At 47.5% G+C, this 13,639-nt stretch overlaps 1 protein-coding gene across 2 annotated transcripts; it reads right to left on the bottom strand.

Moving 5' to 3' along the window:
• Window positions 1-1,965: 1,965 nt before the first annotated feature.
• On the bottom strand, window positions 1,966-6,838 carry Ypel4 (yippee like 4). 2 transcript variants are annotated; one of them, XM_021155740.2, is made up of 6 exons: window positions 6,603-6,822; window positions 4,468-4,600; window positions 3,935-4,261; window positions 3,793-3,836; window positions 3,372-3,480; window positions 1,966-3,204 (listed from the first exon to the last, which is right to left on the bottom strand). In XM_021155740.2, exons 3-6 carry the CDS (start codon window positions 4,073-4,075, stop codon window positions 3,115-3,117), a joined length of 384 nt encoding a protein of 127 aa, XP_021011399.1. In that variant the 5' UTR covers window positions 4,076-4,261; window positions 4,468-4,600; window positions 6,603-6,822; the 3' UTR covers window positions 1,966-3,114. The 2 variants fall into 2 exon arrangements, with proteins under 2 accessions (XP_021011399.1, XP_029340480.1); XM_029484620.1 differs by lacking the exon at window positions 4,468-4,600 and having other exon boundaries at window positions 6,603-6,838.
• Between the last annotated feature and the right edge of the window lie 6,801 nt (window positions 6,839-13,639).

The following is a 13,639-nucleotide window of genomic DNA, read 5'->3' as shown; positions in this document are numbered from 1 at the left end:
GAATAAACTCTGCGCCCGCCCCCTCCCCACCCCACCCCCCCAGGGTCAGCTCCTTAAATGAAGGTCTGAGTTTTCAGATGAAGCTTGGGATGGGCAGATGGTGAAGTATGGGAGAAAATTTGTGAGGCCCACAGAAGACCTCTGGGGATAAGGTGCACTGGAAGGGAAAGAGGCTAGCAAGAAAGGACAGATGCCTAGGCAAAGGGGCTTCGGTGTTCCTCCTGTCCTCTACGGCTCCTCCTTGCATCTTCCATGTAGGAAGGAGGTCTCTTCTTCACTCACAGATTTCAGCATGACCCTCTCCTGACCACTCACTTGACTGTGATGGTTCCTGAAGGCCTGGTCACCCAGGATTCAGACAGCACTAGTTAGAATCTTAAGTGGTGCCCAGGGTCTTCTCATGCTCCACAACCACGCCATTGACTTTTCTATCTTTCACGGGGCTCTCCTTGAGCAGATTTTAAAGCTTGCTCTGATGCAGCAAGTGGGGCCAAAGGATGGAATTGGGTACCTACTAGAATTTAAGGAAAGAAGACACTGTGGGTCAGACACTCCTATGGTCCCAGCACTCAGGCTTCTGGCTTGTTGGCCCTACTGTGTCTGCTGGTTCTTTGTCCTTTCTACAGTCTCTCGATTCTGATGCTAAAAGCACTTGAGCTACTACAGGTGGCTCTAGGCTGGAGAGATGGCTCAGCGGTTAAGAGCACAGTTATGCTCTTGCAGAGGTCCTGAGTTCAATTCCCAGCAACCACATGGTGGTTCACAACTATGTATAAAGGGATCGGATGCCCTCTTCTGGTGTGTCTGAAGACAGTGACAGTGTACTCATACTACAGATAGCTCTAAATCCATTACTTCAGTCTAAGTAATCTGAACCTCCCTGGGTATAGTGGTGCACACCTTTAATCCCAGTACTCAAGAGGGAGGTAAGACTGAGTTCAAGATTAGCATGATCTATATAGGAAGTTTCAGGCAAGCCAGAGCTAAGTAGTGAGACTATGGCAACCCTCCCTCCCCGCCGCAAGGCTTCATGTGTGGCACAAAACAGCCTTTAACAATGTCATTCTACTTTTTCTTAACTTTTGGGATAAGGATTGGGGTTAGTTGGAAGAATGCTTGCATAGCATGCAGAAAGTACTGAGCCTGATCCCTAACACAAGGGATCCACTGGCCAGATACGGTAGAACATGCCTATAATCTCAGCAATTGGAAGCTGGAGCTAGGATTAGAAAGTCATACAGCAAGTTAGGAGGCCAGCCTAGGCTACATAAGACTTTCAGAATAACAGTTTGCCCATGCTTTCCCAGTGTCCTTGAGATCTTGTTTCTCCCACTCTAATCTCTCATGTCTCATCCTCATGTTCCAGCTTGTGCCACACAACACAGTTCTGTCTGAAATTCTCATCTTGTCCTTTTTCTGCCCATCTTTCCAACATGGTCTCTCTTTTGGGAAGCCATCCCTGATGCCTCAGATTTAGGGAGCTAGTCTGGACTAGAGCCCATATTATCTTCTGTTGGGATTAATTAGGTTCTTTCTGGCCACTAGTTTCAGAGTTCCAAAAAGTCTGCCCATGGCTGGCTTGCTCGCCACACGTCCCCGGAGTTCAGAACAACGCCTGGCAATTAATACATACCTATAAATATTTGCAGTGCCCACGAGTGTATCTAGAAATAAGAATGTAACTTATAACAGATGACTTTTTACCATAAATATAGTCTTGCTCTATAGGGGCTGGGCCTCTCCAGTTTCACATCAGTGCACTCCAGCCATGTTCCTCACATCACACTTTTATGTTGATGCTATACTTTAGATCAACTGCCAGCAGCATCTCGCCCCATAGATTTTCATTTTAGCCTCAAGGGTATCCATGAATTAAGACATTTTAGGATACCCTCCTTCCCCAAATAATGGATACACAAGAAAACACTAAACTGTGGAGTAAGTTTACCCTAGCTGCTCATCCTGAATCTGATAAAAAGTAGCCTCACTGGGGAGAGGCCCAGGGGACTGAAGACACTTAGATATTCCTTCCCTTTGGACAAGCTCATCAAAACCCACGCCTCTTGGTTCACCTGGATGCTTACCGCTTGTGAAACAGGTGGAGGAGGATCTTGCCACAAACAAAGCAACTGCTGCCTCCTACTGGTTTAAAAGGGGTGGGGTGACCCTTCCTTGCTTGTGTGCATACAGAGGACAGTACAAGGTCCGCACCTAAGGAAGGAAAGCCAGGACAGCCACCTCACAGTTGCTTTTCCCCTTTTTATTAAAAATAGACCCAAACACTTTATGTATCATACAAAAGTTTCGTTCGCTGGTGGCAGTCACAGGAAAGACTGGTCCCTCAGCGCTGATGATCCGCCTCCTTCAGAGGACGGGGACCTCGGGAGCAGTGGCTGAGCCTTGGGGAATGCCTGTAAAGACTGCTCTCTCTGGCAACAGCCGGCTGGGGGTGGGGGCTGTTCTTGGAGCAGCTTTTCCCACCCCACCCAATGGCAAAGATTAGATACTTGAAAGTGCCTCTTTAGTGCTAAGGTAAACAGTGGAGTGAAATGGAAACCCCTGTAACTGATTCCCAGGGTCTAGGGTTTGGTTTTCCATCTATTGGCCCCATCCCTGATCCTTTTTTTTTTTTTTAACCAAGAATGGAGGTGGATAAACTACCCTCAGACTCTGGGGCCCTGATATCTGGAGACCAGAATTTCACTCCATCTTTGCTTTTCTGTGGTCTAGCCCCACCACCAATGTTTGTCCTGTTTATTAAAAAAAAAAAAAAAAAAAAGGCTGATCAACATTTGGTAATTCATAGTCCTATCTGCCTGAGTTTGCGCCCTGCCATCACTTGGTTTCTGGTGCCATAGTTCTCTCCTTCCCCTATTGTGTATTTCCCTGACTGCTACCCACTCCTGAGCCTTAGACACCCCTGGGGTATCCCAGGCTCCTGTTCCAAAGAACCTGGTACTGCTGTGACAGGGGGGAGGAAGGAGGAGGTCACTTGGAACCAGGTTTCCCCAGGGGTGGGCAGTACTCATGCTGGTGTGGACTGCTCAGCAGGGCCAGGAGACTGGTGTGAGGAGGGTGGGGCATGCGGAGGAGGGTCACAGGCTGCTGAGCCCCTCAATCCCAGCCGTTGTCTTTCACCATGTGTGACATCTCAATGATGTACTTCCCTTCTTTGTATTTCTGGCTGGTCTCAAAAGCTTGTTCCTGGGGTTGGGGGAGGGGAGTGAAGAAATGACTATGGGAAAGAATGGCTCCCCTCTACCGCCACCTAGGCCAACCCGATGCCAAGCTCCCTCTGTGGACTATGTGAAGGCCTGCCGTGTGGACATGTCTGGAGAGCCACGGGGACTGTCTAGTCTTCCAATACTTACATATTTCCAGCCCAGTGTGGTCTTGCAGCTTTCGCAGAAAATGTCAGCTACCGAGTGGAGTCCTGTGAGCAGGAGGCGCTGTTCAGCTGGCCCACAACCCACGTTGACCCTGTCTCAGGAAACAAGGACCCAGCACACAGTAGGGTTGTTCTGTCAGTCCAGCCCCCAACCAACCCAAAAGGATCTCTACCTGGGGAACATGCCTTCAGCGGTCCACCCCTCTAGAATCTGTGCTTGGGCCATCTTTCGCCCCACGAAACTAAACTGCGTTTCTTAACCCCTTTATAGAGGGGATACTAGAACCAGGAGTACCAGGTCCCTTTGAAGACTCGCCCCCATTTTGCAAAGAGGAAAGCTGTTGAAACATAAGTATACATACACACACACACACACACACACAGAAAGAAAGAGGTGGACTCACACGGAGTTAAACAGGTAGGCCCGGCCATGGCTTCCTTGGAAGGACTGTGGAAACAGGACAGACAGTGACTACTGGGTATCCCTTAGCCCCACTGCCTGGAGTAAAAGACTGGGGGAGTGGCAGGCCCTCACTTCAGCGTTACCTTGGAAATAAGCTCATCGTGTTTGGCCAAGTGTGCTCGACAGTGGACGCAACTGTAAGTGCGGTGGCAACGGGGCAGGTAACTGCGGAAAGTCTTGGTGGGTAAACATGCGGGGGCCGGGCCAGGGTCACAGCTGGGCATGACCGGTTGGAGGACGATGCCCTGGCGGGCTGGAGGGGCTGGTGCGGTGCAGCCCCCACAGAGACGGTCGCAGGTAAAGCAGCGGAGCAGATTGGCTAGAGCCGTGTTTCAGGACAGTAGCAGTGTGGGGGGGCTGCCCTGCCAGGGCCCCCCCCAGACGAGAACCAGATAGAAATGGGAAGTCACCTGGCAAGAGAAGAAGGTGCATCAGCGGAGGTAGGACTTCACAAGGAGACGCTTTTGATTGGCTAGAGAAGATGGGGCTCAGTTCATCTGCACCGTCCCCATCACCACCAGCCCTCAGCCTCTCGTTGCACTTTCTGTCCCCTAGAGTCCCATTCTGTTCTGGCAGCGGTTCCAGGCGTCTTGTGCCATGGCCAGGGATTTGGTACCTTTCTCTCTCCAGAGACAGTAGCAGCCTCTAGCATTTTCCATTGAGAGCAGCCTGCTGGCACAGACACTGCCTTGAGTGCAACATCACCTGCAGAGGCCCACCTTGTGTCCAGTTCTGTGAGGAACTGCACCCTAATGGGAGGAGATTGGAACCTTTTTAAGAGTCAGGTCTTCCTGGAAGTTGGATTTGTTTGTTTAGCTTTTTTTTTTTTCCTGTCCCAAGGCCTCCATTTGCAATACAATTAGCCCATATTTTGGGAAGGAAGGAAAGAGGGGCAGGCAGATGGGTATACACAGTGTTTCAGCACTCGCCTGCCGTTGAGTCCTGCGCCCTGGAACTCCATAGAACTTGGTAGCTTCTTCAGTATTGAAGACCTTACCCCTGGCTGTTCCTCAATCCTGCATCCTGGGATGATAGAGCTCCCAGATTAGAGGGAGCACTTGCTGTCTTCCTAGCTTCTGGTCCTCTGATCTCGTTACTTACCGTTGCCTTAGCTCTGAGTTAAAGACCAGCGCCTAGCCCTAGGAGGAGAATTATCTTTCCTCCAGCAAGTCTGACAGCTAGGCTGGTAGAAAGTAGGCAGCACATCAGAAGCCAGGTTTCTGGGCTGTGTGCTATAGAGTGAGAGCAACCTTAATAGGAGACAACAAGGTAAGGGGACACCTTATTTTTAAAAGCTGGGCTTTGGGGCACAAGGCAGAAAACATTTCTCTTCCCAGGAGCTAGAGCAAATGCCAGTGCCAGGACAGCAGCAGTGAGATAATTGCGGGGATAAGAATCCTGAGACACTGGGATCTGCTCACACTCCAGTCCCAAAGTGGCTGAGGGCACTGCAGGCAGAGGATAAGGAGGGAGGTGTCTTCTGTTAACTCCGATAAGCAGGTGATGTGCCTCTGCCTCTCTAGTGGAGTATCCTGCAGCTGTAGGTGGGGTGGCCTGTGTCTCCTTCAGAGATGCCCGCTAAGTGCTCTGGTGATGCTAGACCACCAAGCAGAGGAGGCAGCACAGCTTCAGTTACCCAAATAAACAGTCTGTTCTCCTCTCCTCCATGGTGGCCATAAGCACCCGAGTCTTCTATTGTCTCCAAGGGCTGTCATGCAGTCTCCGCAAATCCCCCTGAGTGAGACCATCTTCAGTTTTTGGTCCTCTACTGTTGTCTTGAGTCCCAGGAAGACACCTTGAGCTGAGTTCAGGGTGACATTGTATTCTGGCCCTTCTTGCTACAGTTCAGCATCACTTCCTTGATCTTCCTTCAAGTTTGCCTTTAGTTCACCTCAAGGTGCCACCTTGAAACACCTACTCAAGGGACTAGGAGATGCCAGGTTTGCCCCCTCCCGCTATCTTCTTCCCTAGCCCTGTCCTTCCGTCACTGTCACGCCTCCCTCCCTGTCCCCTCCTGCTTCTCTGTCCAGCAGAGGAGAAGCTGCAAAGGACAAAAAATAAATAAAAATAAAAAAATCATAAAAAGGAGAGTTGGGGTCATTTCTCCCATTTCTGCCCTCTCTCGTCATGGGGTGAAACAAATCGAAGAAATAACTGAGGTCAGAAAACAAAACAAACAAAGGTGAGTGCTGGGAAGAGGACAAGTCCCTGAAGCTGAGATGAGGCTGGACTGTGGGAGGTGGGGGGAGCAGAAGGGTTTGCGCCTGGGAAGACTGGCAACTGAGAGCCAAAGTGACAAGGCAGAGACAGGTGGAACTAGGTGCGAATCCAGTGCCTCTCAGGGAATAAAAAGGGGAGCGGGACTTGTGCTCACAACGGATGTATTCAATTGCTTTGAGGTTTCGCCTCCCCCTGGACCAGGCATTTTCAGTATGGTATGGTCCGAATAATTAGCAGAGCAGCCAGCTCCCAGGGCTGACTCTGGGGGTCTGCACTGTTAGCAAAAACAATAAACAGTGATGTCTGATGCTGCAGCCAAAGTTGCCGGGAAATAAGTGCGAGAGAATCGTCAGAGCTTGGGGAAGGATGGAGGAGCTGAGAGAGAGGAGCGAGCGGAGGCAGCAGGGAGGGGGAAGGGAGGACAAAGGGTGGATGAATAATGCTTTTGCAAAGGAGAGAAAGCAACATACAGCAGGAAGAGGTAATTTGCGAAGGGGAAAAATTGATTTGGAGAAGGGCTGCCCCCCTCACCTTGAGGTCTGCTCCAGAGATCTCCGTCTATCTCTCTCAATCTTTCTGTTCACTCTTCTCTCTTCTCTGTTGGCTCCTTCAGTTGGGAAGGGGATGGGATTGGGGGAGGGTAGTTGAGGGGCTGAGGTCTGGGACTGCAGGCTGGACAGCTGCTGGGGGGCAGAGGTTGCCTCTTGCTCTGTACCTCGGTCTGTGGGTAAATGTGGCTGTGTGTTGTGGAACTGCATCATAACACTGTGAGTCATCCAACCCCCCACCCCCCTCACCTCCCACGTCAGAGCAGGGCTGGGAGACACAGGAGGCGGGTTGAGAGGGAGGGAGGGAGGGGGCAGGCATCAAGGGACCAGGCTAGAGGGGTGATGTTAGGGAGTGGGGGCAGAGGGCTGGCTGGCTTAGGGGTGTCGATGTAGGTGGTAAGGAAGAGGAGAAATAGGTTGTTAAGGAGCAAGGCTGTGTGACCAAGGAAACGGAACCCGAGGAAGGGCAGGGATGGAGTGAGGGTGGCAGGGAGGGAGCAAGGATGGTGAAGTGAGAGGTGGATCTAGAGAGAGCCAGGAAGTACACTCGCACTCAACATGATACATTTCCACTTCAACTCTGATATCAGCTCTGATGCAGCATAAGGTAAAGAAGGATATATTAATTGTCATGGTTGACAAACCAGGCTCTCAAATGTGTTCAATACTGAGTACTTGGAAGCTTTAATGTTCATTTCATGGTCCCAAAGAAGCCATAGGTCAAATATGACATCTTAAACCCAAGAACCTCTTATCAACTCCCTCCAAACGGTTTGTGCTGCCAATGGAGACACCTATGTGACATGAGGTTCTTAACAGAGCTGTGAACGTTCAGAGGTAGATCCTCAGGGGAACTTCACTCTGCATCCCAAGACTGCAGTGTCTATTGCAAAGTCCAGCATGCTGAAGATATTTGCAAAATAGTTGTTTGCTTTCATCTTCAGACAAGGGCTATGTGTCTGGTTTTGATATCCAAGACACCGGTGTAGAAATCTTAGCTTTGCCAATTATTCACCAGGAACCCTGGGCAAGTGACTAATCCTCCTGCACTATACAATTCCTCTTCTGACCAGTGAAGCTAATTGCATTTACCTCCAGAAGAAGGGACTATGTGAGACAGCTTGGAAATTTCCAAAGTGCCTGACATATGATAGGCACTGAGTAGAGAGTAATGAAATTTTAGGTTGTTTCCTCCTTTTGTACTTAACTTTTTTTTGGGGGGGGGGGAGTCCGAGACAGGCTTTCTCTGTATAGCCCTGGCTGTCCTGGAACTCACTTTGTAGACCAGACTGGCCTCGAACTCAGAAATCCACCTGCCTCTGCCTCCTGAGTGCTGGGATTAAAGGCACACGCCACCACGCCCGGCCTATACTTAACTTTTAAAGTTAGCATTCTAAATTGAATTTTGTTATGGGTTAGTGTTATTTTTCTTTTTTTCTTTTTTTTTTTTAAAGATTTATTTATTATATGTAAGTACACTGTAGCTGTCTTCAGACACTCCAGAAGAGGGCGCCAGATCTCGTTGCGGATGGTTGTGAGCCACCATGTGGTTGCTGGGATTTGAACTCTGGACCTTCGGAAGAGCAGTCGGGTGCTCTTACCCACTGAGCCATCTCACCAGCCCTATTTTTCTTTTTTTAAGATTTGTTTACTTTATGTATACGAGTACACTGTAGCCAGACACACCAGAAGAGAGTGTCAGATCCCATTACAGACGGTTGTGAGCCACCATGTGGTTGCTGGGAATTGAACTCAGGACTTTTGGAAGAGCAGTCAGTGCTCTTAACCGCTGAGCCATCTCTCCAGCCCCCAGGGTTAGTGTTATTTCAAAACAGCATTCTCTACATGAGGCAATGAGGTGGGCAGGACTGCAAATTCCAGGCCAGTCTGTGTGTCCTGGTAAGATAAGGAGTGAATAAAAAGAAACTCTGAGCCAATACAGATGGAAACCATATTCTCAAAGTATGACTCTTAAGCTCAGAGAGTATTTTCTATTACATTTTTGATATTTCAAGAGACATGATGCCAAATGTTTGTCTTATAGAGGGATTACATTTTCCCTTGCTATCTTTTTTTTTACAGTTTTATTTACTTAATTTATATGAGTACACTGTCACTGTCTTCAGACACACCAAAGAGGGCATCAGATTCCATTACAGATGGTTGTGAGCTACCATGTGGTTGCTGGGAATTGAACTCAGGACCTCTGAAAGAGCAGCCAGTGGTCTTAACTGCTGAGCCATCTCTCCAGCTCCGCTATTTATTTATTTAAAATCAGCTTCCAGGTAAAATTCATCTGACTTGGAACACTTTCCATGGAGTGCAGTACTGTGTCTGTCACTAAATTATGTGGGCCCAGAACACGCACCCATCCACAAGACAGAACTCCATTTTATTTCATAGGCTAATTTTCAGAAAATGAAAACTGAAACAGACTCCTGGAGAGTAGTTTTGCTATCTATCTCTCTTCTCACATGTGAGGGGTGAAGATTAAGTCAGGGAAAACAGGTAAAGAAAGATCCCGTGAGTCCTGTAAGAAGAAAGGGGGATTCTGAATCCTCAATCGGGATCAACTCTGGAGTGTAGGTAAACTCTGAAGACACAGTGTGTGTATCATGAGGGTTAGTACTAGAAGCCTGAAAATGAGAAGAGCTAGCTGAAGAAAGTAGGACTCAGACATGGTGGTTACCATCATTCAGGAAGCTGAGGTGAGAGGATCTCTCTCAGTAAGCAGCCAGCCTTAAAGGGAGTTGCAGGCCAGTCTGGGCTACAGTGTGAGCCTCTGCCCAAAAACAGGCATGCTGGTCATGATGGCGCTTGTCTGTGATCCCAGCACTGCAGAAGCAGAGATGGGAGGATCCAGAGTTCAAGGCTCTCAAAATACAAAAGCTAGAAAGAAAGATGGAGGGTGTAACCGATAAAAATGGTAATACTGGAGTTGTGAAGATGGCTCAGCAGGTAAATGCACTTGCTTTCCAAAAGCCTGACTGAAAACCTGAGATCAGTTCCCAGACAGAATCTCTGTCAAGGTCAAAGGACAGGGTCCACTCCAAAGCGTTGTCCTCTGGCCTCTGCACTGTGGCACATTGCCACCCCCACATCATCATCATGTCACACAGCATGATGAGCCCAACAAAGGAAAAAGAAAAGAAGGATAAGAGGAAGATGACTTTCAGGATCCAGGCTTGAGGAAAGCAGAGAACAGCCTCTAGGCTGTAGAATTAGAGCTGGAAGCAAAAGGGATGTTCATAAATTTAAATCAACAAAGAAAAAAAACTATCAAAAGTTTAGCTGCAGAGAAGGACCAGGACACAGGACAGAGTGATGGGGTGTCCTACAGGGGTCAGGTGCAGGCAGACTGCCAGAGTGCCTGGTGAGATTGGAAATGAAGAGAGTGCAGGTGACACACACACTCAAATGGCTTGTATGCCATCCTTTTTCTATATTTAAGAAGTGAAGTGGACCGGGCGTGGTGGCGCACGCCTTTAATCCCAGCACTCGGGAGGCAGAGGCAGGCGGATTTCTGAGTTCGAGGCCAGCCTGGTCTACAGAGTGAGTTCCAGGACAGCCAGGGCTACACAGAGAAACCCTGTCTCAAAAAAAAAAAAAAAAAAAAAAAAAAAAAGAGAAGTGAACCAAAAAAAAAAAAAAAAAAAAAAAAAAAAAAAAGAGAAGTGAAGTGGAGCTGAGCGTGGTGGCACACCCCTTTAATCCCAGCACTTGGGAGGCAGAGGCAGGTGGATCCTGCCTTGAAAAACAAAACAAAACAAAACAAAACAAAACAAAACAAAACACAAACCAAAAAAAACCCCAAAACAAACAAACAAACAACAACAAAAGAAGAAGTCAAGTGGAGAGCAATCTCAAAGGGAGGAGAGGGCTCTTCCTGAATTCAGCTTGAGATGGTTATCCAATATCTGAGGAAAGATGCCTTTCAGGTAACTGGGACGCATTGAGAGTAGAAGCAAAGAACCAGACTGGGAAGAGTGAGTTCCAAAGGAAAAGGATTAGGCTACATGCTGGCTAGTGGAAGTCTAGAGCTAAAATTCTGAAGAATGAAAAAGGATCAGCCTATGCCGAATAGTTCGTTGAAAAGCTAATGCCTGCATGGTGAATGAATGGCGTAACTAAATCACATCTCCAAAGAAAACTGTGAGAGGTGACAACTACCTGCCTGAAAACTGAGTGCTAGGTAAGACCAGCAAGAGAAAGGTAGACCAGAAAGCTCCCCTGATCTCTCAGTTCGAATTCATCATGTGGGCAAGGATGAACAAAGTATTCACCTGCTTTAAAAACCAAACAAGGGTTGGAAAGATGGTTTAGCAATTGTGGCTCACAGTTATTGGTAACTCCAGTTCCAGGAAATCGAACCTCTTCTGATCTAGAAGGGCATCAGGCAAAACACTCTTATACATAAAAATATGTGGGGCAGTTGTGGTTCACACCTTTAGGTCCAACATTCAAGAGGTAGAGGCAGAGCAGATGGATCTCTGAGTTCAAGGCCAGCCTGGTCTATGGAATGAGTTCCAGGAAAGCCAGGGCTACACAGAGAAACCCTTTCTTGAAAAATTGAAACAAACAAACAACCCCAAATCACAAACAAACAAACAAACAGTGTGGGTTGGGTGGAGTAGCTGAAGAGTTGGCTCATGGGTTAAGGGCACTTGTTGCTCTTGCGAGGTTCTGGATTTGATTGCCATATGGCTGCTCACAAACATCCAGTGCTCCATCATCTTCTGACTTCTGCAGGTGCCAAGTATGAGTGTGGTCCACATATATACACACAGGCAAAACACTCACACACATACATCTTAAAAAAGAAACCCAGAAAACCTGTAAAGTGGAGGTTACAGTTATAACTACTACACAGGATTCTACCTGGGATTAAATGAATATATACCCATACAGCCCTGGAATAACACCTAACAGCTAACACTGTGTAATTGCCCATGATTAGAAACTGATCCGGCCCCCTAAGCTCTTGGTTTAAATGTTTTAGTTATGATTCTCTCGTTGCTATAATCAAATGCTTGACAAAAAGCAACTGAAAGGAGGTTTTATCTTGATGAATGGTTCAGGAGACAGAGTCAGTCAACACGGGGAAGACATGGCAGTGACAATGGCATGCAGCTATGGTGTTGAAAACTTGCTTACGTCTGGCCAGATCAGGAAGTAGAGAGAGAGGAATGTGGGTCCTTTTTTGTGTTTTGTTTTGTTTTTTCGAGACAGGGTTTCTCTGTGTAGCCCTGGCTGTCCTGGAACTCACTCTGTAGACCAGGCTGGCCTCGAACTCAGAAATCCACCTGCTTCTGCCTCCCAAGTGCTGGGATTAAAGGCGTACGCCGCCACCACCACCCGGCTGGAATGTAGGTCCTTAAGTGGCCTTTCCTTTTCCTCTTCTGATTCAGTCCAGGACCTCAGGCCATGAAATGGAGCTGTCCACATTCAAGGCAAATCTTCTTCTTCAGTTACATTTTTCTGAAATCCTTTCACAGACACACCCAAAGTTGCACCACCCTTGGTGTTCAATTAAGTTGGCAAAAGAAATGAACCATTGCTGGGCCTGGTGGCCCATGCCTTTAATCCCAGCACTTGGGAGGCAGAGACAGGAGGATTTCTGAGTTCGAGGCCAGCCTGGTCTACAGCATGAGTTCCAGGACAGCCAGAGCTACACAGAGAAACCCTGTCTTGAAAAACCAAAACCAAACAAACAGAAAGAAAGAAAGAAAGAAAGAAAGAAAGAAAGAAAGAAAGAAAGAAAAGAAATGAACCATCAAAAAGATCTACCTTTAAGCCTTTACACCTTTAATGTTTTTAAATCCAGTACTCTGGGGGCAGAGGCAAGTGGATCTCTGTTTGAGGCCAGTCTGGTGTATGTAGTGAGTTCCAAGACAGCCAGAACAGTGAAGACACTGTCTTAAAACAGCAGCAGCAGTAGTAGCAACAAAAACAACAAAACAAAAGTCTGCCTCTACTAATAACTGAGTTCTTGAGCAAATGTCACTGATTAGCCTAGTTTTCTCCTCAAATGAAATTGGAGATATTATACCTACCTGGGTTTGTTGGGTATTGTGACACAGACACCTGGAACTACTTTGAAAAATGTAAAGTACTGTATAAACAGATATTATAGTCTCCCCAGTCTATAATAAAAACTTAAGGCTAACATCAGATACTTTCTATATTATAGGCATTGTGCTTAGCACATATGTCTCATCCAATCTTCAAAACAACTTTAGGAGGTTGAATACTGTTATTATTCCCATTTTATAGACAAGAGATGTCTCAGGGAAAGGGAGCCTGTGATTTATCCAAAGTCAGGCAGTAAAATAATATGTTTCCAAAGGCCATACTCATGAAGTGGATTATAGGCGTGGAACCAGTTAGCAGTGGTGTAAATGACTTTGAATAACTGTCAGATGTGCATAGAGAAACAGTTTAGAATCTGGCAGAAGTTGTTGGATAATGACTGATTCATAAGATAAACGAAAGAAATCATAGGACTTTTATTCTACATTTACTAAAGAAAAAAAAAATCAGCCTGGTTATTGACTCAAGTCTGTAAATCCCAGAAGTCAGGAGATCAGAGGCAGGAGAATCTCATGGAGTGCCAGGTTGGCACCTTAAGCATACAGAGGAGGTGGGGGTGAGGGCAGGGAGAGAGGGAGAATTACATTTTGTTTCTTCTATATGCTAGTTCCGCATAGCCTCAAAGGGGTACTGCTTGACCTGATGTGTGTGTGTGTTCGCGTGCGCGTGTGCGTGTTTCTGCCACTTTCCAGCCGCCTGGGTCTCCTGCTTAGGCTAACTTCCCCACTTTTTGGCTTGTGGTCTAGTCGAGCAGAGCTCTGATCTAGACAGTGATGCAGTGCCTCTCCCTTTCTGGTCGCTCTTAGCTTTCCTGGACAGCAGATAGGGAGACCCTGTAACCACCTCCCGCCCGAGGGCGAACCAGCAACTTCTCTTCTCCTCTCACCTCCCGCAGTCTTCCCACACAAAGTGACGGCGCTGCCCCGCCCA

Source organism: Mus caroli, chromosome 2 (assembly GCF_900094665.2).
Source record: "Mus caroli chromosome 2, CAROLI_EIJ_v1.1, whole genome shotgun sequence".
NCBI classification, from domain to species: domain Eukaryota; kingdom Metazoa; phylum Chordata; class Mammalia; order Rodentia; family Muridae; genus Mus; species Mus caroli.
Note: the sequence above shows the minus strand (reverse complement) of the source record. Positions and strands in the feature narration are given on the sequence as shown.

Coding starts and splice junctions, on each gene's coding strand:
- Ypel4 (XM_029484620.1), bottom strand. CDS start 4,075: ATGCCCAGCTGTGACCCTGGCCCGGCCCCCGCATGTTTACCCACCAAG. Junction 3,837..3,934: donor ACGATGAGCTTATTTCCAAG/GTAACGCTGAAG, acceptor CTGTTTCCACAG/TCCTTCCAAGGAAGCCATGG. Junction 3,481..3,792: donor GCCTACCTGTTTAACTCCGT/GTGAGTCCACCT, acceptor TTCCTGAGACAG/GGTCAACGTGGGTTGTGGGC.